The 12,628-nt window shown below is 35.5% G+C and overlaps 2 protein-coding genes and 1 long non-coding RNA gene across 5 annotated transcripts in view; 2 read left to right on the top strand and 1 right to left on the bottom strand.

Moving 5' to 3' along the window:
• Positions 1-5,018, bottom strand: part of LOC128867397 (uncharacterized) — a 28,720-nt gene extending 23,702 nt beyond the window's left edge. The window contains exons 1-2 of the long non-coding RNA XR_008454987.1: positions 4,928-5,018; positions 4,255-4,754 (exon numbers count right to left, since the gene is read on the bottom strand). This is a non-coding gene — a long non-coding RNA (uncharacterized LOC128867397). The remainder of the gene's footprint in view (positions 1-4,254; positions 4,755-4,927) is intronic.
• On the top strand, positions 551-2,348 carry LOC128867395 (retinol dehydrogenase 13-like). Its single transcript, XM_054108573.1, has 7 exons — positions 551-739; positions 803-968; positions 1,036-1,133; positions 1,202-1,358; positions 1,416-1,584; positions 1,657-1,747; positions 1,810-2,348. The coding sequence occupies exons 1-7, from the start codon at positions 660-662 to the stop codon at positions 2,024-2,026; spliced, it is 978 nt and encodes a 325-aa protein (XP_053964548.1). The 5' UTR covers positions 551-659; the 3' UTR covers positions 2,027-2,348.
• The window catches only part of LOC128867389 (uncharacterized), a 58,134-nt gene continuing 50,177 nt past the window's right edge, over positions 4,672-12,628 (top strand). Inside the window, exons 1-2 of one of the 3 annotated variants that reach the window (XM_054108555.1) lie at positions 4,672-5,268; positions 11,418-12,237. In XM_054108555.1, the coding sequence (XP_053964530.1) occupies positions 12,072-12,237 (166 nt within the window). In that variant the 5' untranslated portion in view covers positions 4,672-5,268; positions 11,418-12,071. Of the gene's footprint in view, positions 5,269-11,065; positions 11,176-11,417; positions 12,238-12,628 lie in introns of those variants that run through there. The other 2 variants (XM_054108557.1, XM_054108556.1) reach the window with 2 other exon arrangements.

Raw genomic sequence — 12,628 nt, 5'->3', positions numbered from 1 at the left:
GTTTGGCCTCAGTACGACAGAAGCAGGACGTTTTACATGCTGAGAATCCCACGTCACTCAATTTCCAAATGCGGTGGTCACCGGTTTCTGGGTGATCGGAACTCATGCGGTGATGCTTGGAATTCCGTACAACCCCTATTGCAGAAGCTGTGGGGCTCCTGCAGAGAAAGAGACTGTTGAGCAAATGTCCGGCTCTGGCGTCTAGGCGCTTACCTTAGCGTGCCCTTTGGGGATGGCTTGAGGAAGTTCTCCAGCCTAGATCCCTTTCTCTCATCGACCTCATTAACAGCACTAGATGGCTGTACATAGATGGTTTTCTCTTCCCTATATTTTTTCGCAGGTAGTGATCCACATTATGGTATCAAAATGGCACGTAAGTGCTACTTGTAGTGTACCTGTGGCACTCTTGCCATCTAACCTACCTAACGCATTCTCAATTTCGAAAAATTCAGTATTTTATTCACATTAGATGGTTTTCTTACCAGAAAAGTATACACCCTTTCGTTTTTTTCAGTGCGCTGATTTGTCAGCTGATCGCCCGGCGAAAAATGTTGTGCAACAGCTGACAAGTTTATTTTGTTTCTTTCACTTCAATGTTCGAAAAATTAATTACCTTATTTTGTATATTAAATAATTAGTAGTTATAAATTGAAGTTAGCATGTTTTCCTTTTTGAAAAGTCGACCCGTATTTTGGGCAAGTGTCACGGGAACCACGGTTGGAGTGGCGTTCTTTATCAAGTAAGTGACTCGTTGAATTTGGTGTCAGATTGAACAGAATTTGTATTTAATTTTATTAACTAGGGATTTGATGCAAGGTGAGAAGTTCAACAATCCGGTAAAGGCAGAAAACAAAATCGTAATTGTGACTGGGGCAAATACGGGCATCGGTAAAGAAACCGTGCGCGAGTTGGCCAAACGCGGTGCCACCGTTTACATGGCTTGTCGCGATATGCAAAAATGCGAAGAGGTGAGCAAAATATCAGCTGTGTTTATGAATGTGGGTTTACAGGCGTTATAATGGTTTCTTTTGTTAGGCCCGTGATGAAATCGTTTTAGAGACCTATAACAAACACGTCTACTGCCGGCAGTGTGATTTAGCATCGTTGGAGTCGGTGCGAAAATTCGTAGAGAGGTCAGTGAATGTGTTGAATTTGACAACTTGACAAGGCGACTTAATTACTTTCTAAATTTATACAACAGTTTTAAAAAGGAACAACAACGACTGGATATTCTGATTAACAATGCCGGTGTAATGCGTTGCCCGCGTTCACTGACGAAGGATGGCTTTGAAATGCAGCTAGGCGTCAATCATATGGGCCACTTCCTACTTACAAATTTATTGCTAGATTTGTTAAAAGTATAAGGAAAATAATATTATCCTGCTACATATTTGAATAGGAGTTTCTCGTTTTAGAAATCTACACCCAGCCGCATTTTGACTGTTTCTAGTTTGGCGCATACGCGCGGTGAAATCAATGTAGCAGATTTAAATAGCGATAATTCGTACGACCCTGGCACGGCTTACAATCAAAGTAAATTGGCAAACGTGTTATTTACGCGCGAACTCGCTAGGCGTTTAGAAGGTGTTGCATTACAATTACATTACAACCTGTGCATCCAAATAGTAGAATAATTTTCTTACACTCCTTCTTCAGGCACCAGAGTTACGGCTAATGCGTTACATCCCGGCGTAGTCGATACGGAACTTTTCAGACATATGGGATTTTTTAATAGTTTCTTCGCAAAGTATAATATTTGATGTTTTCTCATAAGTTCACATGGAAATTTATTTAATTTAACGATTTCAGTTTATTTTTCAAACCTTTGTTTTGGCCCTTCATTAAATCTCCTCAGAATGGTGCTCAAACTACACTTTATGCTGCCCTGGATCCGGAATTGGCCAATGTATCTGGAAAATACTTCAGCGATTGTAATTTAAAAGAGGTAGCACCCGCGGCATTGGACGATGCTTTAGCAAAGTGGCTGTGGGCCGTAAGCGAAAAGTGGACTAAGCTGAATAATTAAGTTTATAATTGTATAAATTTAGTATATAAAAGTCTTTATTTTGCAAAATATTTCTTTTTGTTAATATATAATGTGCTGAATCACATAGATGTATTTTTGTTCAATGAAAAGAATGCAATTTATAAAATTCCTGACTTAAACTTTAAGAAATTAAAGAGTAAAGAGCCTTGAAAAGAATGCAATTTGTAAAATTCCCCAGAATTAGCTTAAACTTTACACACTAATAAGTAAAGAGCCTTACCATATTTTATAAACCCGGTGCATGTTCTTAATAAAATGCATAGGGAAAAGATTCATAAAAGAATTATATTTTTGAATTCAAGATCATTTATTTTTATAAACTTGTGGTTACATAGATTGCTCTAATAGCCATAGTAATATGGGTTGTATGGCTTCTATTGGTTTAATTATTTATTTTAATTATTCTTTAATAATTGGAGATAACCGAGGGCGATATTCGATTTCGAGCATCTTTTTTGGATACGTCATTTTTCAAGAGTCATAACCACTTCCTAAGACTTAAAGAAAATCGTTCCCACGACAGTCGGTTCTACGTAACCGGAACGACCCGGATTTATATCCGGCCCCAGGATTGTCACTTCAGCAGCATTCCTCGTATATGCACGGGGAATGTTTATGCTGCTACAACAACAACAACAACTTCAAGAAAATGTTATTACCACAAAGTTATGCCAAATTTAAAGAATATTTCCTTATGGTGTTAATGGTAGTCAGAGGCCCGAAAAAATGATGATTTTCAATTTTTTTTTGTTAGTCAATTGCTTTATTTTAAAAAAGCATCAATACATCATGTTTCGACTCGACTTTAGCAAAGTTTAAAAAAAAAAATTAATAATTGTAAAAGTTAGCGCTGTTTGTGTGGGGCCCGTTTCTCCAGAAGTCCCTTGCGGTGATCATGACAAGTTCTTGGAGATTCATCTAAAATCAACCGGACAAGAGAAATTAGTTTAATTAATAGATAATCTTGTGCCTGATCGAAGCATTTTTTTTGGAAAATTAACAATATGGCGGCCTCGGGAAATATTTTTCAGATTTTCGGGAAAAAACCGACAAGTAATTGTTTTTTTTTTTAAATTAACAATATGGCGGCCTCAGGAAATATTTTTGAGACTTTCGAGAAAAAAAACCGACAATTATTGTTAAAAAAAGTTGAAATTAAGAAACAAAATCCTTCGATTCAGTATACATTTTATTCCAGTAAAAAAAAATTAAATAATTGGCGCGTACACTTCTGTTAGGTGTTTGGCCGAGCTCCTCCTCCTATTTGTGGTGTGCGTCTTGACGTTGTTCCACAAATGGAGGAACCTACAGTTTCAAGCCGACTCCGAATGGCAGATGTTTTTTATGAGGAGCTTTTTGGCAGCTTTGGCAGAAATACACTCGGAGGTTTGCCATTGCCTGCCGAGGGGCGACCGCTATTAGAAAAATGTTTTTATTAATTTCGCTTTCACCGGGATTCGAACCAACGACCTCTCTGTGAATTCCGAATGGTAATCACGCACCAATCCATTCGGCTACGGCAGCCAGTATACATTTTATTAAAATCTATCAAGCGGTTTTTAAGTTTCAGTGATCACCAGTTCAAAAAACATAGTTTTGAGAAAAACGCATTTAAAGTTTTGCTATCGAACTCTCGAGCGCCATTTGTTAATTGTTGAATAACTCGAAAAGTATTTTTCGGATTCACTTAAAATTTTCACACAATATTTTTAAGATATTATGCTTCAAGAAAATGCAAAATTCTGACTACTCCTAACACCTTATGCTAACTGCTAAGCGCCTTCAAATTACATCAGATGGCCTTTATGAGAATATTTGTCTTGGTTCGGAGATTTGCTGGTGTTGGGCGATGGTGATCGCTACTAGAGCGCTCGTTCTATCATTTGATTTCTCATGCCCATAGTGGGTACCGTCCCTATTTGAATCGACTAGATTTTGCAATGGCCTTGTTTGTTTAGATGTTCTCTAATGCAACTCATACTAAACCGAGAACCTCTAAAACAGAGAAGTTGCTAAAGGTAGGTAGGTAGGTAGATAAGATGGCAAGTGCACCTCAGTCACACTTCAAGTAGCACTTACGTGCCGTTTTGAGAAGGTGCTACAACTCGCGAATGAAATGACACATGTCAAGTCTAATTAGATCAAACTTGAACCAATTAGATTTTGTCACTTTCTCTCGCTTAAATCACTCTTTCCCAATTACTTACCTTCGTCTTGTTTTTTATTTTGCATAGTCCCACTTAAAGAGTATAAAACTAGCTTTTCTGTCGGCGGTTAACTTAAAAAAAAAACCCTCCGAACAGCGAGATGGTAAAATACTGTAGATTCCTCTATTTGTAAAAAAACTTGGAGTATAACTGTGTAATATGTATTTAAGAAGAAATTAAATATATTATTTTCAAACGGTGTCCGCTACATTATAATTATTATACCGCACTTAGCATAGTTTAGCATACCAATATTTTTGCGTTACTTCTCACATTTCTAATCTTACGCCAACTTAATAACTGCATTAACTTCCATAATCTACTTTAAAAAAATCTGATTAGAATTTAGTTGTGTCACTGGTAAATGCAACCCTGTGCATTGGAGCTTCCGTATGTGCACTGTTGACGTCTATGCGCCAGCTGAGTCGCTGTCGTCGTCAGTTGTTGCGCCGTCGCTGCCTTGTCATCATCGTTTTTGTAATTTCGGTCGTTGTTGTGTGCTATTTATTTGGGAAAAAATATATAATCTGTTTAGTTATTTCATATGCTACACCCTTCATCAAATAGTAAAGTTAATCAAAATCTACAAAAAGTGCTTAGAGCGGTGTAAAAATACGTTTGTGCACCATAGCGGGTGGTAAAAGTAACAAGTGAAGAGGAAAAAATTAAGTACCTGTCATCATCTTAAGGTTTCCTTCGCTCGTATAAGCCACGCAAATCTCAAAGTAGTAGATCGTAGTTGATTTTTCTTGAATCGTATTAAAGTTACTGTGTAAACAGGGGGAAATAAAAACAGCAGATAAACGACATTTGTGTCGCTTTTGCAAACGAAATGCAAAGAATCCCCACACGAGGATCGATATCGTGCTTTTCTACTACTGTGTTCTTTATAAAATAATTACGAGTAATCGAAACAAGTGCCTTCTTCAATGTGAATAATTCAAATCAAATTAATTGCAAACAACAACTCAAAATAACAAAAATAAAATACTAACGGTATTAGCGAGAATTTAAGTAAGTTCATAACGTGATCTGTGCGTAGGTATGTGCATACATACATACTACGTGCATACTTATATGATGCATGAATATATGTAGGTGCACATGCTTATTCTTACTCAAATTATTTTTTTATTAGCATATGAATTGAAAATTTTATTAACATTACTCGTAACCCATTCTGCATAAGACTATCAGTGTATTATTTTTGACTACTTTTCACTTTAATACTCGCATTTTATTTCTTTGGACAAATTTTACATATGCATCTCTTTCAGCATTTTCTTGTTCACCTAATTTTACTCTCCAGTAAAAAATTAAATTATTTATTTTTTACCTGTCTTCCCTGACTTTTGCAGTGGAGCGACACAAATTATGCATACCTTTGTATATACCAATAACTGTGTGCATATACATTAGCACATTTGTATTTATATTCGTATTCATGCACACATACATACATATCTTTAGAGTATTGTCATGCATTGTGTGCCTTCGCATAGTAGCGTTCACGTCAACTTCAACGTCGTTGACGACGTCAGCGTTGTGTATGAAGTTGGCTGCGACAGCGGCTGCGGATACAGAGTTATTCTTCTTCTTGCGTGCCATTTTTCGTTCTACATTCAATGCTTCTGCTACGTTTGTCATTCTCTTTGTGTTATTGGCAGTTGAAACATTTTGTTGTAGGTTTTTCAGGTGGTTGTACAAACATACTTATATATAATATAACAAGCTCTGTTGTTTTAACTTGTTTTCTGCTGAGTTCGATTTATCTGACCAGTCAAGATTTCACTGACAGCGATTAGTGATGCACAAGAGAGTAAGATTGTGCTTAATAGCACTAGTCTACAGTCAAATAAGTCTAAGAACGCCAAAATCGTATTCTCACACAAAGCGAAAAAAGATAGATTAATAAAATTGTTTAATTCGATATCTTACCATTTATCTAAATGCAAGAAAATAAAATATATTTCACTCCAAATAAGCGCAAAATGCGCTGTAATACGATTATATCTGCAGAAATATAAATCGACAATTCATGGCAAACACTTTTATATTCGTTTTTAAACCTTTGTATACCTGTTTTATGCGCTGTTTTATTTTCTCTGAAAATGACAAAAAGTGTCCACATTTGAGTGAAGGAGAGGGTTAATATGTTCCAAAATAAATGATCATCGCAGTATTTCGAATAAAATAATTGCACATATTTTCGAACCCAGACGCAAATAGTTTATGATTTCATATGCCGTTTTATTCTAAGATGGGATAAATCTGGGCTCCACTAACATAAATTTAGAATTTTTATTTAATTGTTTTTATCCCTGGGTTCCACTAAAATAATATAAATTTTGAATTTTTATTATATTTTTTTATTTATTCTTTTGGAAAAGTTCGATTTTATTGTACGGTGTAATTATTTGTAAAATAGTGAACTATTCGATTCGATATTCGCTCGCTGTTATAGGTATGCCTTCAGTTACGGCTGTGAGCTGTGAGCGGCGATAGTGTGAAGGTTTTATTTTTAATATTGTCAATTGATACTTTTTACCGTTTTTAAATGCTATTTATCTTTTTTTATCTTCTTATTACCATACCTTTTAAGGCCAAACAAAGCAAGTTGTCATTGAGCAGGCTAATGAATTTATGTATTTCGATTCGAAACCGATCATTTTGGCCTGTTCATAAGAAGCGAGTTTCAAAATATGTTCACACTATTTTGTCAATAAATATTGGCTTTTTCCGAGTTAAAATGTTGGGAGTGAGAATAAGGCATAAATGCAAGCAAGGTTTGTAGTTGAGAAATTCAAATAAGGCCTTTGCATTTCGGCATATCTTCAAAAAATTGATCATCGTTATAAAGTAAACAGTTGAAAAGCGAACAAATTATTACGAGTATCTTACGAGAAAGATGAGTATATCGACTTCAACACAAGGCGCATTTATTGAAGGTGGTGGCACTAGACCAACAATAATGTTTTGTACGATTGATTATCACGGCAACGTATTGACGAAGTAGAAAACAAAAAATAATTCACCTTGTTTTATTCTGTGCTCACAGCTACATGGACACAGCGAAAGAAAAAAAAAAAAAAAATCAGCTGATTTACCAACACCACCTTTAAACGTGTTTTTCTCAAAATGGTATTTTCAAAGTCGGTGACCAACATTACTCGAAAACGGCTAAATCGATTAGTCTCAAATTATACCAGCTTCTTAAATATATTTTTTAGTAATTCATCGAAGATTTTTTCTCACCGATAAATATTTAACAATTTAAAGCCGAACTTTTGGTCAAAAATCAATTGTTTTTGAGAAACCGTCAAAAGAATTTATTTTGCTTATTTCTTCGATTAATTACTAGATTTAACATTACTTTAACGAAATCTGTTTAGTTTTTTTACTTCAGAGGATCCAGTTCAGAGATTTAGTGGTCACTTCAAAACTTCGTTTTTGATAGGAGCTCCCGGAGATCAGCTTTAGCTCCTTTCCAAATAAATATTTGTACTAATACTAAGTCTTAGAAGACAGTTAAAAGATAACATAAATGTGTATAAATTTTTAGATCAATAAATTTAAAAGTTTTCTCAGAAAATTTTCTGGAAAATTCGTGTTTTTCGACCTTCTAACTGTATATAACCCCTTAATAGATTCGCCTTGGCCCAAGAAAATATTTTTTTATGTCAAAAAGTACTTACGTTTTACTTTGTTATAGTTTTTTGAAAGTGAATCTCTCGCATTTCAATTCTGCTTTTTCACCTACTTGTGCAAAAGTGAGGTTATTTCGAAATGTCATAAAATCATAGACAATTTTTTTGAGTTTTATTATTGCTAAATATATATTTGTTGGATTAAAACAGTTTGAATTATTTTATAATACTTAATTTGGAAATTAAAATAAATCAAACTGCAATACCAAATATGGGCTCATAGCGATAAAGGGTTAAGAGCAATTAGGTCAAGGCACTGGATGGGGGGATAAAGAAAGGCGATGTTTCTTGAAATAAGGTCATCGTGTCTGTTAGTTGGCTAAATGACAATCCAGAGTATTGTTAATAAGCGCGCGGAATCATTTTGCCGAGAGTAAACGCGAAAAAGAAAATCAGTAATGGATTTTAAACAAAAAGTGTGATTGCATTATATTTGGCTGGCAAATTACAACCAGCGATTGTTCGTGAGCTCGGGCACCTTAAAGTAAATAAAGTTTTTGTTTATCGCACCATTACTCGTCACAATGATACTGGCAGCATCGCAAAACGTCATGGAGGTGGTCATCAAAAGACTGCAACGTCACGTGAAATGGATCAAAAAGGGAAGAAACGAGTTGAGCGAGTTAATGAAATGGAGAAAGAACTGAAAATATCTGACCGTGCCATACGCCGCATACTAAAACAGAATCTCAAAGTCAAGCCGTACAAGATCCAAAAGGCTCATGATCTCACACCAAAGCAGCAACAAGATAGACTTGACAGAGCGAAGGAGTTGCTTCGCTTGGCCGAAAACGGTCAATTTCCGAACTTTAAGTTTTCTGACGAACAAATTTTTCTAATTGAGCAATTCGTAAACTCCCAAAGCGATAGAAATTATTTGACCGACCGTTCATACGAGAATTTGAGTCATTGATGGCCACCAGGAGGCAGCACCCGTCAAGGTAAATGCGAAATATTATCGGGAAAGTATTCTGGAGGTTGCTTTGAAGCCGTGGGCAGACATACTTACATTTCGGGGTAGACCATGGACGTTTCAACAGGACTCGGCACTGTCTCACAAAGCTCGAGTTAACCAAGAATGACTAAAAAACAACGTTACCGAACTTCATAACATCCACACAACGGCTCTCAAATTCACCAGACGCGAATCCGATGGATTATGCTCTTTGGGCCATTTTGGAGTGCAAGGTCCGAACTAAAAGATTCACCTGTCTCGAGGCGCTGAAAAAAGCCATTGGCCGCGAGTGGGCCAAAATACCTGCAAGTTACATTTGGGCAGCTTGTGATTCGTTTCTGGACCGTCTCAAGGCTATAGTCAAGGCAAAAGTGGTCATATCGAGCAAAAGTAAATTGATTCCTAATTTTATATTATTTTCACACATTTTTTACTTTGAATTGAATAAAAGTAATTTTCCTAACTAAATTTATGGCCTTTTTAAATGGTTACACTTCGAGTGCGGACCTTGTACTATATTTTCTTTGTTTTTGTGTTTTAGTGTCAAGTCGTGGTGAAAGGTAAGAGTTGATTAAGCGTCGACGTCGAAACTTGCTGAATAAAATACAAGAAAATTACCATTGCCATTCATTTATTGATTGATTGAGAAATGAGTTCGATATACAGAAGAAGCTGGAACAAAAATTAAAATCTTGGCATAAACATTGAAATTGTTTATTTAATTCCTTATTTTTTTTCGGGGAGTTTTAAAAAAGGTGTTGATACTCGTGTAGCAGCATTAAGGTGGAGGAAATGGTTTAACAACTAATCCTTTGATTAATTTAAAAATAAATATTATATTATCGCACAAAAGATCGGTATTAAAAATGTAATAGATGAAGAATTAAAGTTGACTGTTAGACCAACACAGGCAATTTTAATCATATTTGAAATAATTAGATATTGGCATGGTAAATTTCGGTTGCGAGTGTTAGTACATGCACTGCATCTTCTCTGTTTTGGATGTTCTCTGATTCTCTGCTATATTTTAAGCTACTTAAAGCTATTAGTGTTGGCTGTCGTTGAACCTCTGATTCAAGCATTGTTTATGTCTAAAATCTAACATTTGTACCTATGAAAAGGTATTCATTGTATTTTACAGCATCTACAGAAACAACACTAATACAATAAAAAAAACTTGACCATAAACCTAGTCAAAAGGTGAGGGACCTTTTTTTAAAGCTCAATATTCGTAAATCACGAATGCTAATATAAGTCGCCGAAACTCAAAAGCAATTCTCTCTGATCTCTTTTATCAAGATATATGCACACGTAGAACTTGTGATCTATGTATGTATGTTTGTGTGTATTCTATATATATAAACCATCTAATGGAAAGCTAATTAGCATGCGCCTAACATTATTTATCCAAGTCTTCAGCAATTTTTTTTACTTTTTGCACGTCCATTTTTTGATAAACTTCACGGCACTTAACTGCGCTTAGCGATTTGCAAAATTTTTATATTCTTCATAATTAAGACGAAGAAATCGTTTCATGAATCATTTCCCGTAGCTTTCATATATACAACCACGTATACAAATATATGTGCAGACATACAAAGATCGTAGAAAGGTAAATGGTAAAAGTAGAAAATATTTCCAAAATCTTCGCCTTTTGCCGCTTTTTCCATTGCTGTTTACCTTCTAGCTAGTTTGCTTTGGCGGGTAGTACGAACAGAGAAGTAAACAACGATATGTGGAGCAGATTTCTAGAGAGAGAGAGAGAGAGAGTGCGCGTAATTCGTTGCTCAGCTAACCGGGTAGAAAGGCATATAAAAAAATATTTGTTAGTATAACGCGACTGAGCGACAGCAGCGGCCGAAACTGAGGCAGAAGCAGTGCTAAATATTGCAATGTTGCGTCGACTGTGGCTAATGCGAAAGCGACCGCCATCGATGTCATGGCAAAAAAAAAAAAAAAAAACACACACATACACATACTCCCATTCATGCTCGGACTATTAGAAATGACTATGTGGAGCTCACACACGTTAAACAGCTGATTTACTGCATTTTTGCGCAGAATCCACAATTATGCTGCCTTTCCCGCCCATTCAGCCGGTGTGCACAGCCCTGCTGTGTTCGCCAGTTCACCGATAGTTGACAAGCGACGCAGTTGGTCTGTTTAGGCACCTGTCCTCCGATTCCCGTTTCCAGTTTCCAGTGCGAGGATGTTTGCACACTCGAGTGGATGTCATTTTTGCGTATCGGTGTGTTGAGGGTGCGTGGTTACGCAGAAAATCAAATTTCGAACTATTTGTCGTCTGTGTATTACCTATAAAAACTTTTAAAAAGGCCGCTCGGTTGTGTTGTGATCGCTGCATATTTTAAGTTTAACAATTTTTCAGCACCTTCTTAGTTGCATAATTTTACTGTTATTTCTGTGCACACTGCTTCTGTTCGATGTACATGAATAATAACTACTCTTCTACTAGTAAATATGTTTCTTTCGTTTTCTTGCAGATAACAACAGCGAACAGCAGCAACAACGAGCCAACAAAAAAAAAATAAAATAAAAAATAAGTAAAATTAAAATATCAATATAGCAACAGTCGCAAAAAAGTAGAATAAGGTTACCAAACAACAACGCAACGCATTACTATCTTCAGTTCATACATCATTCATAGTATTCTCCTCATAAAAAAGAAACAAAAACAAAGATAAGCACCCAAATTAAAAGATAAAACACCGTTTGACGAAAGACGTGAATTCTGTGATAAACAGTGTTTCTCAAACTGCCTTAATTTAAAGTAAAGGAAAGTAAATAAAGAAGAGAAGGAAAGCAAAAGCATACAAAAAAAGTGGAAATAACGACATATAATACATAAATAAAAATAAAATAAAAGAGGTTTACAAATTTATACAAACGTGCTTCCTTCGCTTATCCTCAGAATAAATATCGCGCAGTGATAATTTGTGCCGGTAAATTTTGGTATAAAACTAAATTTCAAACCCATTCAATTGTAATAACTAAATAAAAATAATCCAAAAATAAGAAAGCAGCAAAATAAATTGTGAAACAATAAATAAAAATATTAAATTAAAAATACAAACTAGCTAAATCAAGCTAAATCGATTTAACTTTGTCTAACGTAATACAACGAAAATACTGTCAACATGGACTCGCAGGGTTATGAAAATGCACGCAATATGACGTTGCTCTTCTTCCTTGAGCGCCTCATGGATAAGGGTGAGGCACGCACTGTTCACGATTTGTCCTGTCAATTTGGTAGCAAGGAATTCACCAAGGAAATGCGTCAAATTGCTGGCGGTAGTCAATCGGGTAAGCTAATAATTACGTTAGCTTTTAACTGTAGTCATTTAAGAAAAAATTAACTGAAGAAAGAAGCAAGTTTTCTATGTTTGAAGTTCTTTTCGAATTTCGGAACATTTTTAAAGTGATATATAAAAAAACAGCCTTGAACTTCTCACAACACATCGCTAAAACCGTTATGTAACTCCATTGCTTTTCAAAGCATTGCGGTCGCCCTACATTTAACAACAGTTCAAGATTTGCTCTAATAAATTACGTAAAGGGAAACTAGAAGGTTATAGGACTTCAATGCAATATAATTGATATGCTTGGTAAGGTCTTTAATCTCATTTACGGAGATAAATTGATAAACTGTAACTTTGAGTAAGTCATGTGAAAGAATTTGCTCGAATTGAAAGAA

This window comes from Anastrepha ludens, chromosome 6 (assembly GCF_028408465.1).
Source record: "Anastrepha ludens isolate Willacy chromosome 6, idAnaLude1.1, whole genome shotgun sequence".
In the NCBI taxonomy this organism is placed as follows: domain Eukaryota; kingdom Metazoa; phylum Arthropoda; class Insecta; order Diptera; family Tephritidae; genus Anastrepha; species Anastrepha ludens.
Note: the sequence above shows the minus strand (reverse complement) of the source record. Positions and strands in the feature narration are given on the sequence as shown.

Bases quoted from the DNA above. Each gene is read 5' to 3' on its own strand.
- LOC128867395 (XM_054108573.1), top strand. From the start codon at position 660: ATGTTTTCCTTTTTGAAAAGTCGACCCGTATTTTGGGCAAGTGTCACG. The intron at 740-802 runs GTAAGTGACTCG...TTTATTAACTAG, and splicing joins GGAGTGGCGTTCTTTATCAA to GGATTTGATGCAAGGTGAGA. The intron at 969-1,035 runs GTGAGCAAAATA...TTCTTTTGTTAG, and splicing joins ATATGCAAAAATGCGAAGAG to GCCCGTGATGAAATCGTTTT.